The sequence below is a fragment of the Trichomycterus rosablanca genome, chromosome 4 (genome assembly GCF_030014385.1).
Source record: "Trichomycterus rosablanca isolate fTriRos1 chromosome 4, fTriRos1.hap1, whole genome shotgun sequence".
NCBI classification, from domain to species: Eukaryota; Metazoa; Chordata; class Actinopteri; order Siluriformes; family Trichomycteridae; genus Trichomycterus; species Trichomycterus rosablanca.
The window spans coordinates 1,673,756-1,691,611 of record NC_085991.1 but is presented as its reverse complement, the minus strand read 5'-3'; the positions used below and the strand labels follow the sequence as shown (position 1 = coordinate 1,691,611).

At 45.9% G+C, this 17,856-nt stretch overlaps 1 protein-coding gene across 3 annotated transcripts in view; it reads right to left on the bottom strand.

Annotated features, from left to right (window-relative positions):
- Nucleotides 1-17,856, bottom strand: part of dpp6b (dipeptidyl-peptidase 6b) — a 108,126-nt gene continuing 90,270 nt past the window's right edge. For all 3 annotated transcript variants that reach the window (XM_062993757.1, XM_062993758.1, XM_062993759.1), the window contains 9 exons: nucleotides 10,358-10,456; nucleotides 10,175-10,244; nucleotides 9,255-9,449; nucleotides 9,070-9,124; nucleotides 7,553-7,670; nucleotides 6,519-6,577; nucleotides 6,333-6,405; nucleotides 5,000-5,073; nucleotides 1-4,122 (listed from right to left, as the gene is read on the bottom strand). In XM_062993757.1, coding sequence (XP_062849827.1) covers nucleotides 3,973-4,122; nucleotides 5,000-5,073; nucleotides 6,333-6,405; nucleotides 6,519-6,577; nucleotides 7,553-7,670; nucleotides 9,070-9,124; nucleotides 9,255-9,449; nucleotides 10,175-10,244; nucleotides 10,358-10,456 — 893 coding nt within the window. In that variant the 3' untranslated portion in view covers nucleotides 1-3,972. The remainder of the gene's footprint in view (nucleotides 4,123-4,999; nucleotides 5,074-6,332; nucleotides 6,406-6,518; nucleotides 6,578-7,552; nucleotides 7,671-9,069; nucleotides 9,125-9,254; nucleotides 9,450-10,174; nucleotides 10,245-10,357; nucleotides 10,457-17,856) is intronic.

Genomic DNA, 17,856 nt, shown 5'->3' with positions numbered 1-17,856 from the left:
TGAAGCTTTGAAAATGTTTTATGTACAAGTCACACAGAGTTCCGTCATTTACACGCCTGCACATGAGCGGACCAGACGAGGAATCACGACAGTAATTACACAACAGAACCACACACACACACGTTCAGTCTGTCCCACGTCACAACACTCGGACACGTGATAGAAATCAAAAGAAAATACAAGCGTTTCCATCTCCAGCATGCCTGAACAAACGAAGAACACGCAGAGGAGCTTCATACCGAAAATACAGACGTGTACATCACCTGCTGGGTTCCATCAGACTGTTCAGCCAAAAGTATGTGGACGTGACACACTTTATGACCATTCATATGAAATCCGTCGGATCGTTTGAGTTCCTCCACATTAAACTCATCCGAATGGAATTTGAACGCCTCGCGAGGAAGGGCGTGGCTGAACCACCCGAACTTAATAGTCACAGGAGTGTCCACATACTTTTAGCTTCAATGCAACACTGATAAACAGACACCGAACACGTCCTGCTCGATTAAATACACAAAATACTGAACGGATGATTTTACCAAACTGAAGTAGGGCTTAGTCAGTAGGGCTGGCCGATACGATAACACGATATTATCATGATATATATGTAGCCAGTTCTTATGGGAGGAGCTTTACAAATGTGCAGGATCAAGTACTCTCGGTCATGGACCACATCACGGAAATACATGAATGCAGTTGTAGTGGCGAGCTAATCGAAGTACCTGGAGTTAATTGCGGTTTCATTCAGCAGTGCCACACGTCAAACAATCCTTCCCAAAGCAGCAGGACTCACAACTAAGGGCAATACAGGGCAGCCAATCCACCTTCTACATGCTTCCGGAAACGAGTGGGAACCCAAACTTCTACATTTACATTTTCATGTTCATTTTATCCAAAGCGACTTACACAATGATCTGAACACGATGAGCAATTGAGGGTTAAGGGCCTTGCTCAGGGACCCAACAGTGGCAACTTGGTGGTGGCGGGGCTTGAACCGGCAACCTTCTGTTTACTAGTCCAGTACATTAACCACTGAGCTATCACTGCCACTAGTCCAGACCAGCGTTTGCATCGACAGTCCCACATATAGAACGTGTCCACATTCAGTGCAGGAGGGCGGCACGGTGGCCTCACAGCAAGAAGGTTCTGGGTTTGATCCCCAGGTGGGGCGGTGCGGTGCGGGGTCCTGTCTGTGTGGAGTTCCTGTGGGTTTCCTCCGGGAGCTCCGGTTTCCTCCCACAGTACAAAGATACAAAATTGTTCATGACTGTGTTTGATGAATCTACCAAAGTGTGTAAAACATGACGTTAAAATCCTAATAAATAAATAAATAAATAAGAAATAAACATTCAGCGCAGGGCAGAGATGAAACACTCAATCTGGAGCCTATCCCAGCTTTTCAGTGGGCGCAAGGCACACAGTAATACCCTGCCAGTCCATCGCAGGGCACACACACATTCACCTGTAGGGCAATTCAGTGTCTCCAATTAACCTGACTGCACGTTTTTGGACTGTGGGAGAAAGGACCCGGACCGCCCCGCCTGGGGATCGAACCCGGGACCTTCTCGCTGTGAGTCGACAGCGCTACCCACCGTGCCACCCTTAGAGATGAAACGGTCTGAATATTTAATTCACTTCTGTAATCGATCTAACTGGATATTGTTGACGTTGTGTTACGGTGATACCGCGGCAGTATCAGCCAGCCCTGCTCCACAGCCGAGCGGATGGAAAACACCGAGACGCCGCAATACTGTCGCTCGCCGCGGCGTGACGTAGTCGTAGCGCTTTCTGTTCACGTCCAGCTTCCGTAAGGCACAGTGACTAAAATAATCACGTCGTCGTTATGAGCTAAAGTTCCACCTCACACGGTTCAGTCACTAACGGAACAGAACACAGAACGTCATTAGTTACTCGTTCAGGAAGCTAATTAACACGGACGGCTCGTTTATTACAGGGGATTAAAGCTGCTGCGCTGGAACGGAAACGCTCCACCCGACAGGAGGTTCCACGTCGTTTGGCTGGGATGGAGTTTTAGGATCCAAAAACGGCGCCTGAATTTATTCAAATTTTATTTTCCAGACTATAAAACACACCAGAGCACAAAAACATCCAAAACCTTCAACACTTCGGTTCATACGGACGGAGCAGCAGTGAGGAATCAGGGATTCGGACCGGTGCGACGGCATTCATGTCGATTTCTGCTCACCATGCCAACTCATCCACAGATTCAGTGGAATTTAGATTTGACTCAGTTCACCAAAGTGATTCGCCCTTTTTTTTTTTCTATTGTATTGATGCATTTTCTCCCATTTTCACCCCAATTGATCGTAGTAAATTTTCCTTCCGCTGCTGAGGATCCCTGATTGCAGTCGGGTGGGTATATCGCCGCGCTCTATCTGCTAATCAGGGTCCTTACACAGCGTTCGAAGACCCCACCCGCATAGTCCGGCCATCCCAATCGGCAGGCACTGCCAATTATGCCCGCTAGATGGCGCCCAGCCAACCGGTGGCAACGCCGAGTTTCAAACCGAGGCGCTGGTGTAGACAGCACTTCTATTTCTCAATCATTCACATATGACGTGTGTATAATGAAGTGAGTAATTTGATGTTACAAGTCAATCATCTCGGGTAAAATACACTGCAGTGGACACCAGAGCGTTATCCACAACCAAAGGGATTTACACCGAGCAGGCATAACATTATGACCATTAACAGGTGAAGTGGGGATATATTACGCAGCAGGTGAACATTTTATCCTCAAAGTCGATGTTAGAAGCAGGAAAAATGAGCGAGCGTGAGGGCCAGATTGTGATGGCTAGACGACCGGGTCAGAGCATCTCCAAAACTGCAGCTCTTGTGGGGTGTGTCCCGGTCTGCAGTGGTCAGTATCTATCAAAAGTGCTCCAAGGAAGGAACAGTGGTAGTAAACCGGCGACGGGGTCATGGGCGACCGAGGCTCATTGATGCCCGTGTGGTCCGATCCAACAGACATGCCTCGATGGGTCAGGTCAGCAAAAGGGGGACCGACATAATATTAGGAAGGTGGTCATAATGTTATGTTCCACAAGACCTCGACGTGTCAGGCACTCGTGTTGGAAAGCCTGGCTCACCATCAGTGCTCCGATTCACCCCAAAGGAGTGGTGTTGAGGTCATGACTTTAAGGATCTCGTCTTGCTAGAACAAGTTATAATAAATATAATTAATATTTTACACCCAAACTGACCTACTGAGAATTTCCTATGAATGAAAAGCTAATGGTTTTTTTTTTTTGAGGCACTGAGACACTTCAGGTGAAAAAAACAACAATCAAACAACCATCAAATAATAGATCAGATCAACATACACACAACACACATGAACATCGTCTCCAGAATGCACCCATCCAAACACCTGATCCTGTTTTTGCCTCCGAATGTCTCATTTATGCTTATTTATTTATTTATTTATTTCTGGGTAAACGTGCAGGTCTGAGAGCGGCTTTATAGTCTGGAAAACATGCTAAAGTTCTGACACCCCTCGCTAAATTCAGTTCTGCTCATTTTTAGATTAAATAAAGCAAAAGTCACATGTCAGGGTTACGCCGAGAGGAGCAGTGAAACGAGGGGTGTGAGAACTTTGGTCAGTATCAGGCGTTACAGTCGGACGCACGACGCTGAACGTCGTCATGTGATCACATTTGATTTTCCTATCGTACATCTTGTGCTATATACTGTATATATAAGTTTGTACCGTTCGTGTGAGCTGAGCGAGCGCCAGGGAAGGGCGTGGCTCAGTCCACACGAGGCCGCTTTACCAGCCGGGCAGCTCGCCCGGAGGGTCGGATGAAGGAGAGACGTTCGCCTCTTGGTTTCGGCGTGTCGGACGTGACGTGGGCTCGGTCCATGCAGATGCTCTGTCCCAAATCGAGATGAAATGAAGGGAAATGAGGGGCAGTTTGCGCGCCGAGCGGGTCGGGGTTTGTTTTTTTGTTTTTAGCCGTCGTCCTCGTCCTCCTGCGCCTCGTCCTCCTCCGAGACCATCTCCGGGGGTCTGAAGCACTCCTCGAAGAAGTTGACCAGACTCTGACCCAGGTGCTTGTGCGAGCTTTCGGAGCGCAGGTGGTGCCCCTCGTCTGGGTAGATCTGAGTCAGAGAGGGGGGCAGAAACGTGTGAGACTCCGCTCGGGTCAATCTATCTTCTCTACACCTGAGATACAGGGTCTGTCCCAAACCTAGTGACCCCTACCTGATCAGCTCCTCAGTACAGAGGATCCTAATAAGACCTGGAGCTCATGAGGCAGATTATTAACACAGTCGGCCTCAGGACGTCCGATGTACCGAAAACGCTTAAACCGTCCCTGACGAGCCCCAATTTACAAATAAACGAGACTTGTGCACCTTTATACAAATTAAACACCGATGAGAATTTATTTACCGCATTTATTTATCCTCTATATTCATGTTTGTCGTTGTTTGTGAGGAAAGTCGTGCCGCACTGAATGCTGGGATTGATTCAGTCAGATCGTCACTTAATGGAGCTAAGGATTTAGACACGCCCTCGTCTCGGGAGTGTGTGTATAGAGACAGACCCTCAGTGTGTAGGACTCTACTGTGCACGCTCTACCAGAAAACCGGACGACCTGCAGTAACCCCGAAGTTTACGAGACGTCATGTCACTTTGGGTCAGAAATATACACGCAGCACTTAAAAACGAAGCGTCAGCGTGTAGCTCTTTATACTTTTTGATAGCCGACAGGTTTCTAAAGAGAACAGACCCGAGCTTTCGGTCCAGCGTAAGTTCTGGACAGTGGAAGGACCAGCTCCTGTATTCATTTAATGGTCCAGGTCTACTGGTACTGGTATCAGAACAGCCCCAAAGTACAGCACTAGCAGCGGTATGTTTAACAGTAGGCACAGTGTTGTTGGGAATGAACGCCTCAGCTTTCTTGCTCATCGAGGTGACATAAATGAACCTTTGTTAGGTCTGTCAGTGTAGTAAAACATGAGGAATGATGGGTACCTGTAGCGTGTAGTTAGCGTTGTCGTTTATTAGATGAGTGATAAATCTGGCCGTGTGCTGGAAGTGAACTTTCTCTGCAGGGAGGAGAGAGAAACATCAGGAATCAGGAGATGCTCAGAAGTTTACATACACCGGTCACTGATGTTCTATTTTTAACCCTTTAACCGCCTCACCAGGAACATGATGTTTAAAAATTAATACTTTGAATTTCTTAGTTTCTTGGGATGATACCAACGACAAATAATGATTATTTTATTACTAGTGCACACGGCATTTGTTAATAAGACTCTACTAAACAGTTCATGCAACTTCTCATGGATGATTTTTCAGCTGCAGCTTCAAGTTGACATTTAGGTTAAAATCTTCTACTAATATTTTTAATACACACACGTCAAACAAGCAGTAGATACGACCCAAACAAAATCATTTAAATACAGCTTATTTTACCCAAGTGTTTAGACTCAAAGTAAGACCATTAAAGGGATAAAGGAATTAAAATCACTTTGATTATTAATTTTGAGGTGTCGAAAGGCAAGTTCATGCCGTGTGGAGTTTTAAAGCTTATTATACAGACCATACACCGATCAGCCATAACATTAAAACCACCTCCTTGTTTCTACACTCACTGTCCATTTTATCAGCTCCACTTACCATATAGAAGCACTTTGTAGTTCTACAATTACTGCCTGTAGTCCATCTGTTTCTCTCTGCATGCTTTGTTAGGACCACCACAGAGCAGGTATTATTTAGGTGGTGGATGATTCTCAGCACTGCAGTGACACTACCATGGAGGTGGTGTGTTAGTGTGTGTTGTGCTGGTATGAGTGGATCAGACACAGCAGCGCTGCTGGAGCTTTTAAACACCGTGTCCACTCACTGTCCACTCCAGCAGCGCTGCTGTGTATATGGTAAGTGGAGCTGATAAAATGGACAGTGGGTGTAGAAACAAGGAGTCAATTTAGCCTTATTTGTATGGGCACAGAGAAGCAGGAATTTAGTCACCAGTGCACAAAGCTTCCTGCAGTGGAGAACTGAGGGTTTTTCTAAAACAATAATAATGAAATTATTGTAATAATTATAAATAATAATAATTAAATAAGCGTGTACGTGAACGCCCCCTTGTGGAGACTTCGTGTTATATTTTGTATAAAGAGAAATAGATGCATTGTTTGTGTTGCCTGGGTGGCTAAAATGCCTCAACAAACTTTAAAAACCCCTGATGTACATCACAGTACGTTTGTTTATAATATATTCAGTCACAGAAAGAAAACGGTTGCAGAAAAGTCATGGAAAAACACTCGGCTTATCACGACAGAAACAGAACTGGACCCACCGTCGGCTGTGGGGTGAACGAGCAGGAACTTCTTGTCTCCTAGTTGGCTTGTACGATGAGCTAAACTGGACATCTGAACACACAGAGCATTCACATGGGTGTGAGTTCACGAGAAATCACTCCGTGTGTGTGTGTGTGTGTGTGTGTGTGTGTGTGTGTGTGTGTGCAGTGGAGGAACAGAATCACCTCATAAACCCTCCGATTGGTCTGCGGTGACCCTAAATATCGCTCCGAAAACGCCGAGGCTGTGAAAACAGAGATAACCGGACAGAGTCAATAAAACCACACGCAAGATTAACTCTATACTACGTGGCAGAAAGTATATGGACACCCACTTAAAGACGCATAGGCATTTATAACAGGTGAAGAAAATCAAGCCGTGTGCCCTCTACAGACAAACCATATAAGTAAAGGTCCATGCAGACCAGTTTAACCATTTCAGTGTGGACAAACTCCACCTCGACCCTATTGGGACTCTTCGGGATGAATTGAAACGCTGGCTTTCTCGTCCCGAATCTATGCCAGACTTTACAAATGCTGGGTGCAGATCCCCACAGACCCACTCCGAAATCTTGGGCAGGTGTGAGCAGAATGCTACCTGCCAGAACGCATCTGTGTGCAATGCTGCATAATGATCTCAAGCTGCTTAGTTCCAGTAAATATAGATCATACTGCAGGGTTTATGGAAACACTTTAGGGAAGGACCCTTCCTGTCTTGAGCACTAAGCTGCTTTTCTGATGGTTCTTGGATTACATTTGACCATCTGAATGGGCAGTTGTGGCTCAGTGGTTAAGATACAGGACTAGTAATCAGAAGGTCGCTGGTTCGAGACCCACTGTTGGGCCCTTGAGCAAGGCTCTTAACCCTTAATTGCTTGAACTGTATGTAAGCTGAAAATGTAAATGATGGGTTCTCCTGAGGACCTTGGCAGGAGACCACTGTTGCACAAACCAAACTAGCCTTATTTATATGGACGCATGGTCCTAAAGGAGGAATTAATTCAGCGTAGAGGGACGTGATTGAACCGAGCTAAAGTGAGCTAATGAAAACACTGAGCTAGTGTACGTCTACAAGCTACACGGTGAGAAACGTGCATCAGATTAGTATCCGCCCTTCAGCTACTTCACTCATTAAAAAGCAGGATATTCCACTAGCACACCAGCGCCGAGATTCTAAACCCCTCGGTTCGAAACTCGGTCAGAGTGAGTGACGACGTTACCGTAGAGGCTGAAGTCGGTGATGGGAGACACGGCCGCTCCACATTTAAATCTGAAGTTGTACTTGAGCGGCGTGTCTTCGTTGCTCAGCAGCAGGCTGGCCAGGTACCCGCCGTACACCTGCGCCCGAAAACAAAACAGGGTCAGAAATATACACACACCACCAGAGACATGATCAGTTCACAAACACTCGACCTGTCTGATCCGCTGCTCCCCGGGGTCCGAGTCCCCAGCGGTGTTATCATCATCATCCTCATTACACGTTTTATATTCTGGGTAATGAGACACACTGGGTGGCACACAGCTTTTGGTGCACCTGGCACATCAAGTGCCTTAAAGTACCAGGGTCCTAAAGACCAGCGCTTGTTCTTTTCCTATCCATGTGTGTTTCGTTTCCTGTCCTTTTATGCGGTAAGGTACAGGACTAGAAATCAGAAGCTTGTCAGTTCAATCCCCACCATCGCCAATTTCCCACTGTTGGGCCCCTGAGTAAGGCTCTATATCTTCAGTTGCTATAGTTGCATTAAGTCATACTCATAAGTAAATGCTGAACATGCCACAAAAACCACTCCCATCACAAATTAGTGAGCTAATTAAAACACTGAGCTAGTGTACGTCAACAGGCATGGTGAGAGACGTGCATCAGATTAGTATCCGCCCTTCAGCTACTTCACTCATTAAAAAGACCTGATTCAGGTTGCGCAGCGGGATATTCCACTAGCACACCAGCGCCGAGATTCTACACTCCTCGGTTCGAAGCTCGACATTGCCATCAGCTGGGCGCCATCTAGCGGGCATAATTGGCAGTGCCTGTTTGTTTGTTTGTTTATTTATTAGGATTTTAACGTCATGTTTTACACTTTGGATCCATTCATGACAGGACCGGTAGTTACTCATTACACAAGGTTCATCAGTTCACAAGGTTATATCGAACACTAACAGTCATAGACTGTGGGAGGAGACCGGAGCACCCGGAGGAAACCCACGCAGACACGGGGAGAACATGCAAACTCCACACAGAAAGGACCCGGACCCACTTGGCAGTGCCTGCGGCAGACACTAATAAAGCAGGCACCGTGTCTGCTGGGGTGGGATGACCGGACTACGTGGGTGGGGTCTTCGAACGCTGTGTAAGGACCCTGATTAGCAGACAGAGAGGCGCCTGGGCGAATAAGAAAGTGTGCGCTGGGGCTGCGTGTGGGTCGGAGGAGGCGCGAGCAGCAATATACCCTCCTCGAATGCAATCAGGGATCCACCAGCAGCGGAAGATAATTCAGGATAAAATGAGAAATAAAATAGAAAAAAGACTATCGTATCTGGACGTATTTGGATCATAACGGTGCGTCACTCTCCAGCTCACGGCACCTTAGAGGAACGTTTCAGTCTGACGGGACTCCTGGCTGTAAATCCCCAGTGTGTTTAGTCTCCGAGTAAGAGCTTTTTGTGCTGACGGATGAGGACAGGGATGAGAGGCGCTCTCTGAAAGCGCTGAGTGAGCGTCCGCGTGTGCCGAACTCACCCGTCCGTAAACTCCCATCCTGGTTTTGTCGACGTACGGCTTCTTAGCTATGAGACTGAAAATAAACAAAAGTAGATTTTAATATTGGGGTTCATGTGAATCTATCATTCACTGTGTGGACAAAAGTATCGGGACGGCAGTAGCAGAACCGGGACGTGCAGGCTGTCCTGTTCATTAGTGCGTACCTGAGGGCCTCGCACTGGTCGTGCTCCTCAAACACCCCCAGCTTCCGGTAGATCCGGTGTAATAGGTTGGTGCCCTGAAATCCGCTGCCACGCCCATCGAAGCGCATCACGACGGCGCTGTAGGAGCTCACCAGGACTGTCGCCCAGTCCATCTGGAACTGCTCCGTCACCACCTGACCACCAGGGGTGCCATCCCTAACACACACACACACACACGACCAGATCTGAACAAATCTAAACACACCTCATCATTATTCATCATTTTATTTTCATTTAGACATGTCTACTTCCCTAACCCCAGCACCCTGTCATTGTAGTAGATTCCTACACAGAGCTGTAACATGCATGGCACACTATACTTTGATATCCCTCCACCACTTGTACAAGGGCCTTGACTGACTGACAGTAGGGGTCGCTGTTGCACTGGCACTTTCCTCCCTCAGACACAGTGGATCGTGTCTGTAGAACACTTGACTGACAGTAGGGGTCGCTGTTACATCAGCATTAGGCGATACCACGTCCGGCCTTTCCTCCCTCAGACACAGTCGAATGCGTCTGTAGAGCGCCAGACCGAGTCGGTCACACTTAAGACTCCGGGTTCGTATCTCAGCGGTGCTATCCGCCAGCTGGGCGTCTACACAGACATCACGGCTATGCTTGTCACCCTGTCCTGGGTGCTCCTGCCTTGTGCCCACTGTTTCCCAGTAAAACCAGACCGGCCACGACCCTGACCAGTATAAAGCGGCCGATAAAAATGGGGGAAAACTCCCATGTCCCACGTCTTCCTAATTCCACATTATTAATTGTATGTTGACCTACAGCTGGTGACTCCTCTGTGCCCACATAAACAGGGCTAGTCTGACAGCAGTACTCATTAAAAACGGCTGCAGAGATCCTAATTCCCGGGGTGTAGGGCTTACACCAGCAGCAGTAGGGGGTAGTGCGCCGTCTCCACGAAGCCTGCAGGTTTCAGGATCTGGATGGTCAGAGCTGTGGAAGGAGAACATCATGCAGTAAACGTGAGTCCCGTCCTGACCTCTCTCTCTCTCTCTCTCTCTCACTCACTCAGAAGCTCTAAGGTTATAACAGGAAGCAGAACCTACAGTAATCGTCGATGGTGATTTCTTCATACTCCACTTTGGGCATCTGCACGTTGCTGATGGTTATGTTCAGGAAGTCGTTCGTCTCCACGTCCAGCAGCTCTGAGCACAGGCGAAGCAGAAAGAGAATCAGCGCGAGCAGAGCAGAGGTTCTCAACCTGTTCTGATCCACCTCATAACCACATGAACAGAACAAGTCTGGGATCTAAGGTATCGTCTGGATGTTGTTTTCTGCACATGTGAATCACGCAATCACGTTTAATGCCTCTCTCTATTTCCTCGGCTGCTCCCGTTCGGCACAGTTGTTACGCCGGATGCCCTTCCTGATACGACCCTCCCTATTTATCCGGGCTTGGGACCGGCACTACAATGCACTGGTTTATGCATCCTAGTGGCCGGGTACCTATAGGACGATTCAGTGTCTCCAATTAACCTAACCTGTGGGAAGAAGCCTACGCAGACACAGAAAGGACCCAGACTGCCCCACCTGGGGACCGAACCCAGGACCTTCTTGCTGTGAGGCGACAGTGCTACCCACCGATCCACCGTGCCGAGTTAGATGTGCATGTCCAAAACAAACAGATCTCCCTTAACAATGCTGAACTCAAATATCTCATCCTACACGATTTTATTACGATGAAAATGTGCAGCAGTCTTCACCACCTAGTTATTATGTGCTGTGTATTTACACCGCTCTGCCACTAGATGGTGCTTAATGCACTGCGGCTGTTTGGGACCCGGTCGTCTGTTCATAACAATCTGGTCCTTATTAATGTCAGATCTGCTGCACTACTGTTATTAAATAAGCATCACCATGCACTTCTTGGGTGGTACGAATGGTTTTTGGTTGACTGTGTGACTGATCAGTGAATCCAGTCATTTTTGTCTTCTCTATGCACCCAGAACAGGAATCTGAGATTCCAGTTAACATGTTCTAATAATAAATTCTAATTATTGTTCCTAAATATTAACGGGCATTAGCGGAGGTGAGCAGTACCATGGTGCATCATTTCCATAAACGTTACAGCGCTGGGAACCAATCATCTCTTCTAATTTTGCATTTACATTTTTAGCATGTAGCAGACGCCTTCATCCAAAGCGAGTGACAGTAGAGCGACAGTGTACAGTACGAGCAATTGAGGGTTAAGGGCCTTGCTCAAGGGCCCAACAGCAAGCAGCAACCTGGAGGTGGTGGAGCTTGAACCAGTGACCTTCTGATTACTAGTTCAGTACCTTAACCACTAGGCTACAACTTGGCTTTTGCATGTTACACTTATTTTAGATCAGGTAGAACAGAATAGGGGCGGCACGGTGGCTCGGTGGGCACAGCGAGAAGGTCCTGGGTTCGATCCCCAGGCGGGGCGGTCCGGGTCCTTACTGTGTGGAGTTTGCATGTTCTCCCTGTGTCTGTGTGGGTTTCCTCCGGGTGCTCCGGTTTTCTCCCACAGTCCAAACCAGTACAGAGCGCTTATAACCAGTACAGAGCGCTTATAACCAGTACAGAGCACTTATAACCAGTACAGAGAGCTTATAACCAGTACAGAGCACTTGTAACCAGTACAGAGCACTTATAACCAGTACAGAGTGCTTATAACCAGTACAGAGCGCTTATAACCAGTACAGAGCACTTATAACCAGTACAGAGAGCTTATAACCAGTACAGAGCACTTATAACCAGTACAGAGCACTTATAACCAGTACAGAGTGCTTATAACCAGTACAGAGCACTTATAACCAGTACAGAGCACTTATAACCAGTACAGAGCGCTTATAACCAGTACAGAGCGCTTATAACCTGTACAGAGAGCTTATAACCTGTACAGAGCGCTTATAACCAGTACACTTATAACCTATACAGAGCATTTATAACCTGTACAGAGAGCTTATAACCTGTACAGAGCACTTATAACCAGTACACTTATAACCTATACAGAGCATTTATAACCTGTACAGAGAGCTTATAACCTGTACAGAGCGCTTATAACCAGTACAGAGCGCTTATAACCAGTAGAGAGCTTATAACCTGTACAGAGCACTTATAACTAGTACACTTATAACCTATACAGAGCATTTATAACCTGTACAGAGAGCTTATAACCAGTACAGAGCACTTATAACCAGTACAGAGCACTTATAACCAGTACAGAGCGCTTATAACCAGTACAGAGCGCTTATAACCTGTACAGAGAGCTTATAACCTGTACAGAGCACTTATAACCAGTACACTTATAACCTATACAGAGCATTTATAACCTGTACAGAGAGCTTATAACCTGTACAGAGCGCTTATAACCAGTACAGAGCGCTTATAACCAGTAGAGAGCTTATAACCTGTACAGAGCACTTATAACCAGTAGAGTACTAATAACCAGTACAGAGCACTTATAACCAGTACAGAGACACTTATAACCAGTACAGAGCGCTTATAACCAGTACCGAGCACTTATAACCTGTACAGAGAGCTTATAACCAGTACAGTGCCCTCATAACCTGTACAGAGCACTCATAACCAGTACAAAGAGCTTATAACCTGTACAGAGAGCTTATAACCTGTACAGAGCACTTATAACCTGTATAGAGTACTTATAACCAGTACAGAGCACTTATAACCTGTACAGAGCACTTATAACCAGTACAGAGCTCTTATAACCAGTACAGAGCGCTTATAACCAGTACAGAGCGTTTATAACCAGTACAGCGTAGCACTGTCGCCTCACAGCGAGACGGTCCTGGGTTCGATCCCCAGACGGGGCGGTCCGGGTCCTTTCTGTGCGGAGTTTGCATGTTCTCCCCGTGTCTGCTCCGGTTTCCTCCCACAGTCCAAAAACATGCAGCCAGGTTAATTGGAGACACCGAATTGCCCTATAGGTGAATGGGTGTGTGTGTGTGTAACTGCCCGGCGCCCCGTCCAGGGTTTTACTGTGTGCCTTGAGCCCATTGAAAAGCTGGGACAGGCTGGGATACTGATTTTGGGTTCTGGGATCAGGGAAGGGTTTGGGTTGCTGTTATTAATCGTAACTTGTTGCTGTGGCCGTGTGGATGTGAGACTCTCTGTCTCTCTCTCTCTCTGTCTCTCTCTCTCTCTCTCTGTCTCTCTCTCTCTGTCTCGCTCTCTCTCTCTCTGTCTCTCTCTCTCTCTCTCTCTGTCTCTCTCTCTCTGTCTCGCTCTCTCTCTCTCTGTCTCTCTCTCTCTGTCTCGCTCTCTCTCTGTCTCTCTCTCTCTCTCTCTCTGTCTCGCTCTCTCTCTGTCTCTCTCTCTCTCTCTGTCTCGCTCTCTCTCTGTCTCTCTCTCTCTGTCTCTCTCTCTCTCTCTCTCTCTCGTGCGCATGTGCGGGTGTGAGCGGTGGAGCGTGGTGAGCGGCGTGGTGAGCGTGAGTGGCGTTATTTGCCAAAAACTTTTTCTTTAGTTTGTTTTGATTAAATTAATTTTGAAAGTTGCGTGTAAGTGTTTGAGTGAGAGCGCGCGTGAGTGTTTTGTGTGTGTGTTTGTGTGTGTGTGCGTGAGGTGCACGGGGAGTCTGCTACCGGCATTTTTGCTGGAAGCATGGCTTTCCCAAACACCCGGTGCTTTGAAAACTTGACACGCCGGCACGGTGTTAAGGTGGAGTGTCGGGTGAATGTGGAGGAGTGCTGTCTGGCGGCGGGGGTCGCAGTAGGCTATAATAATGTATTGTCTGCATCACGAATGAACAATGCAGTGGTTATGTTTCTGTCTTCTGTGGAGAAAGCAAGTGAGCTGGTTCAGAATGGAATTGTGATTAATGAGAGACTTGTGCCTGTTTTACCCCTCAGTACCCCATCTAAAAAAATTATCATCTCCAATGTACCCCCGTTTATTTCTGATGCGCTAATAGCACAGGAACTGTCAAGGTTTGGTAAACTTGTCTCCCCTATTAAAAAATTACCCCTAGGCTGTAAATCACAACTAGTTAAGCATTTGGTGTCATTCAGAAGGACGGTGTTCATGGTGTTAAGAGATGGTGAAGATGAACTAGATCTGGTTTTAAAATTCAGAGTAGATGGTTTTGATTACACTGTGTTTGTAACTTCTAACACTAGTATGAAGTGTTTTAGGTGTGGAGAGTTTGGACATCTTGTCCGTAATTGTCATCATAGTGCTAGCAATAATGGTAAAGATACTGAGTTAGGGGATAGGAGTACTGGTGAAACAGGGCCTAATGAGACTGAACTGGCAATGTCTGTTCCCACTACGGCTGCTGAAAGGATGACAGTGCAGGACACAGAGACGTTGTCGCCAGCTCAGATACCTGTAGGGGATGAACTGGTCGAGGTTGAGAATGCTCAGGAGATGTCCGCTGAGGCTGCACCGGCCGAGGGTGAGCCTGTCCAGGCATTACCAGCGGCAGGAGAGCCCGTTGTGGAAAGGGCCCCTGTGGAGCAGGAGGTTTTGAACTTAAGGAAACAGGGTGATCAGATTTGTGATGACTGTAATGAGAACACCTCAGTAGAATCAGTAGTGAAGGATGGAATGGAGGTACAAATGGAGGAAGAAAATGTTTTTAAAATTCCAATTAAAAGAAAAAAGCGAGCTCGAGGAGAAGGTAATAAACAAGCTAAAACCGAGGTTAAAGCAGTGAGTGAAATGGAATCAGAGAGTGACGGATCTCTCTCAGACTCAGGCTGGTCCGTGTGCTCGCAGGAGGAGAGCATGCCTGTACTGTACAAAGTTGAAGAAATTAAACAGTTTTTAAAAGTCACTAAGGGGCGAAGAGGTATTCGTGTTGAAGATTATTTCGCAAACTGTGCTCAATTTGTACATGATGTCAAGTATTTTAGGAAGGAAAAGGCTTTTACTGAATTAGAGTTTTTTAGGTTGAAAAAAATACTGACTAAATGTAATAAAGAGAATATTGAAGCGGATGTATAAGATGAGCTGCTGTTCCTGGGTCCGAATGACCTTTATTTTAAGCCATTTTTATTTAATTTTATTAATGGGTGATATTAGAATTGCAACTCTAAACATGAATGGGGGAAGAGACTGTGTAAAGCGAGCGAAGCTGTGTGAGCTGGTGAAAATGAAGGGGATTGATGTTACCTTTCTACAAGAAACACACAGTGATGCTAGTAATGCCAATGACTGGGCTAAAGAGTGGGAGGGGCTTGTGTTTTTAAGTCATGGCTCTTCTACCAGTACTGGTATTGCTATTCTTTTATCTAAAAATTTTATACCTTGTTCTTACAAAGTGGAAGAGATTTTAAATGGTAGACTTTTAAAGGTGACAGCAGACTTTGAAAATGAAACTTTTGTTTTTATTTGTATTTATGCTCCAACTAGGGGAGTGGATAGGATGCTGTTTTTAAACACACTGAACACTGTCATTGCAGGCTGTAATTCTACTGACTTTTTAATACTGGGTGGGGATTTTAATTGCACAGCAGACAATATAGACAGAAATCATTCAGAACCGCATGCCGCATCCCGTAAACGTTTGTGTGAGCTGTTAGAGACTCATGACTTGTGTGACATCTGGAGGAACTTTCACAGCAGACAAAGACAGTACACATGGGCTCATTCTAAAGACAATGTACTCTCATTGGCAAGGCTGGACCGTTTTTATGGTTTTAATTATCAACGTTCTGCTTTTACACACTCTTTTATCTCACCAGTTGGTTTTTCGGATCATTCTATGGTCCAGTGTACAGTACAGAAAAGTAATGTGAAGCCACAGAGCGCGTACTGGCATTTTAACACTGCACTTTTAAATGATGTTAATTTTATAGAGTCTTTTACTTTTTTTTGGAAGGTTTTAAGCTCACAGAAAACAGCTTTTACCTCAATTCAACAGTGGTGGGATGTAGCAAAAATACAAATTAAAATGTTTTGTCAGCAATATACTTTTAATGTCACTAAAGATACAATCAGATCGCTTAAAGCTCTGGAGTGTGAAATAGTGGAACTGCAGTCTTTAGCAGAGACCACAAGAAATAAGGAACACATTGAAGCATTAAAAACAAAAAAGACAGCTCTAGCTGACTTTTTGGACACAAGAGTGCAAGGGGCTCTGGTCCGATCAAGATTTCAGTGTGCGTCGGAAATGGATGCTCCTTCTAAGTTTTTCTTTGGTCTCGAGCGGAGTAACGGACAGAAAAGATTTATGCATGCAGTGCGAATAGAATCAGGAGATCTCTTATTAGATCCTTCTGAAATTCGCAGGCAGACAGTACAGTTTTTTTCAAAACTGTACAAGAGCGAGTGGACTGAGGTTAAACAGGTCGAAGAACGATTCTTTAACGAACATAACCAGCTTACACAAGAGTCTGCTGAATGGCTTGATGAGGAGCTATCCCTAGGAGAGCTCTTTGAGGCTCTCCAGGGAATGGAGAATGGTCGGGCGCCAGGTATCGATGGCCTCCCAGTCGAGTTTTATAAAAAGTTCTGGTCAGTGTTGGGTCAGGATGTCTTGAAAGTTCTTCAGAGCAGTATAAGGGACGGAGTGCTACCGTTGAGCTGCCGGAGGGCAGTCCTGACCCTGCTGCCAAAAAAGGGGGACTTGACTGAATTAAAAAACTGGCGACCTGTCTCCCTGCTATGTACAGACTGTAAGCTGCTGTCAAAAGCGTTAGCCTCGAGACTGGGTAAAGTAATGGAGCAGGTGGTACATCTTGATCAGACATATTGTGTGCCTGGAAGGTCAATTTTTGATAATGTGTATCTAATTCGGGATGTTTTGGAAGTCTCCAGACTGTTGGGCTTGAAAGCTGGTCTAATTTTTTTAGATCAAGAAAAAGCATTTGACCGAGTTGAGCATGAGTACCTGTGGAAAGTATTGGAGTACTTCGGTTTTAACTCAGGTTTTATAGCAATGATTAAAGTTTTATACAGTGACATTGAAAGTGTAATTAAGGTTAATGGGGGTTTATGTGCTCCTTTTAAAGTTTTTAGAGGTATAAGACAAGGCTGTTCCTTGTCAGGCATGTTGTACTCATTAGCAATTGAACCACTATTGTGTAAAATAAGAGAATGTATTTCTGGACTGGTGGTGCCTCCTTGTACTGTTCCTCTATGTGTTTCAGCATATGCAGATGATTTAGTTGTAATAACAAGTACCCAGACTGATGTGGACATTTTAACTGAACTTTTAAATGATTTTAAGGTTTTATCATCGGCTAAGGTGAACTGGAATAAAAGTGAAGCAGTTTTAGTTGGTGAGTGGGATGGTGCAGAACCTACACTCCCATATGAGTTGATGTGGAAGAGGGGTGGTTTTAGATACCTGGGAGTGTACTTGGGGGACAATACTTGTACTGAAAAGAACTGGGATGGCATGGTTGAAAAAGTTAAAGCACGTTTAAATAAATGGAAATGGATAGTCCCCCAAATGTCCTATAGAGGAAGGGTACTTGTTATTAACAACCTGGCAGCATCATCACTATGGCATAAATTAGCATGCTTGGACCCCCCAACAAATTTTTTAGCAAAACTGCAGGCTGAGTTGGTGGATTTTTTTTGGGACCGCTTGCATTGGATCCCACAAGGAGTT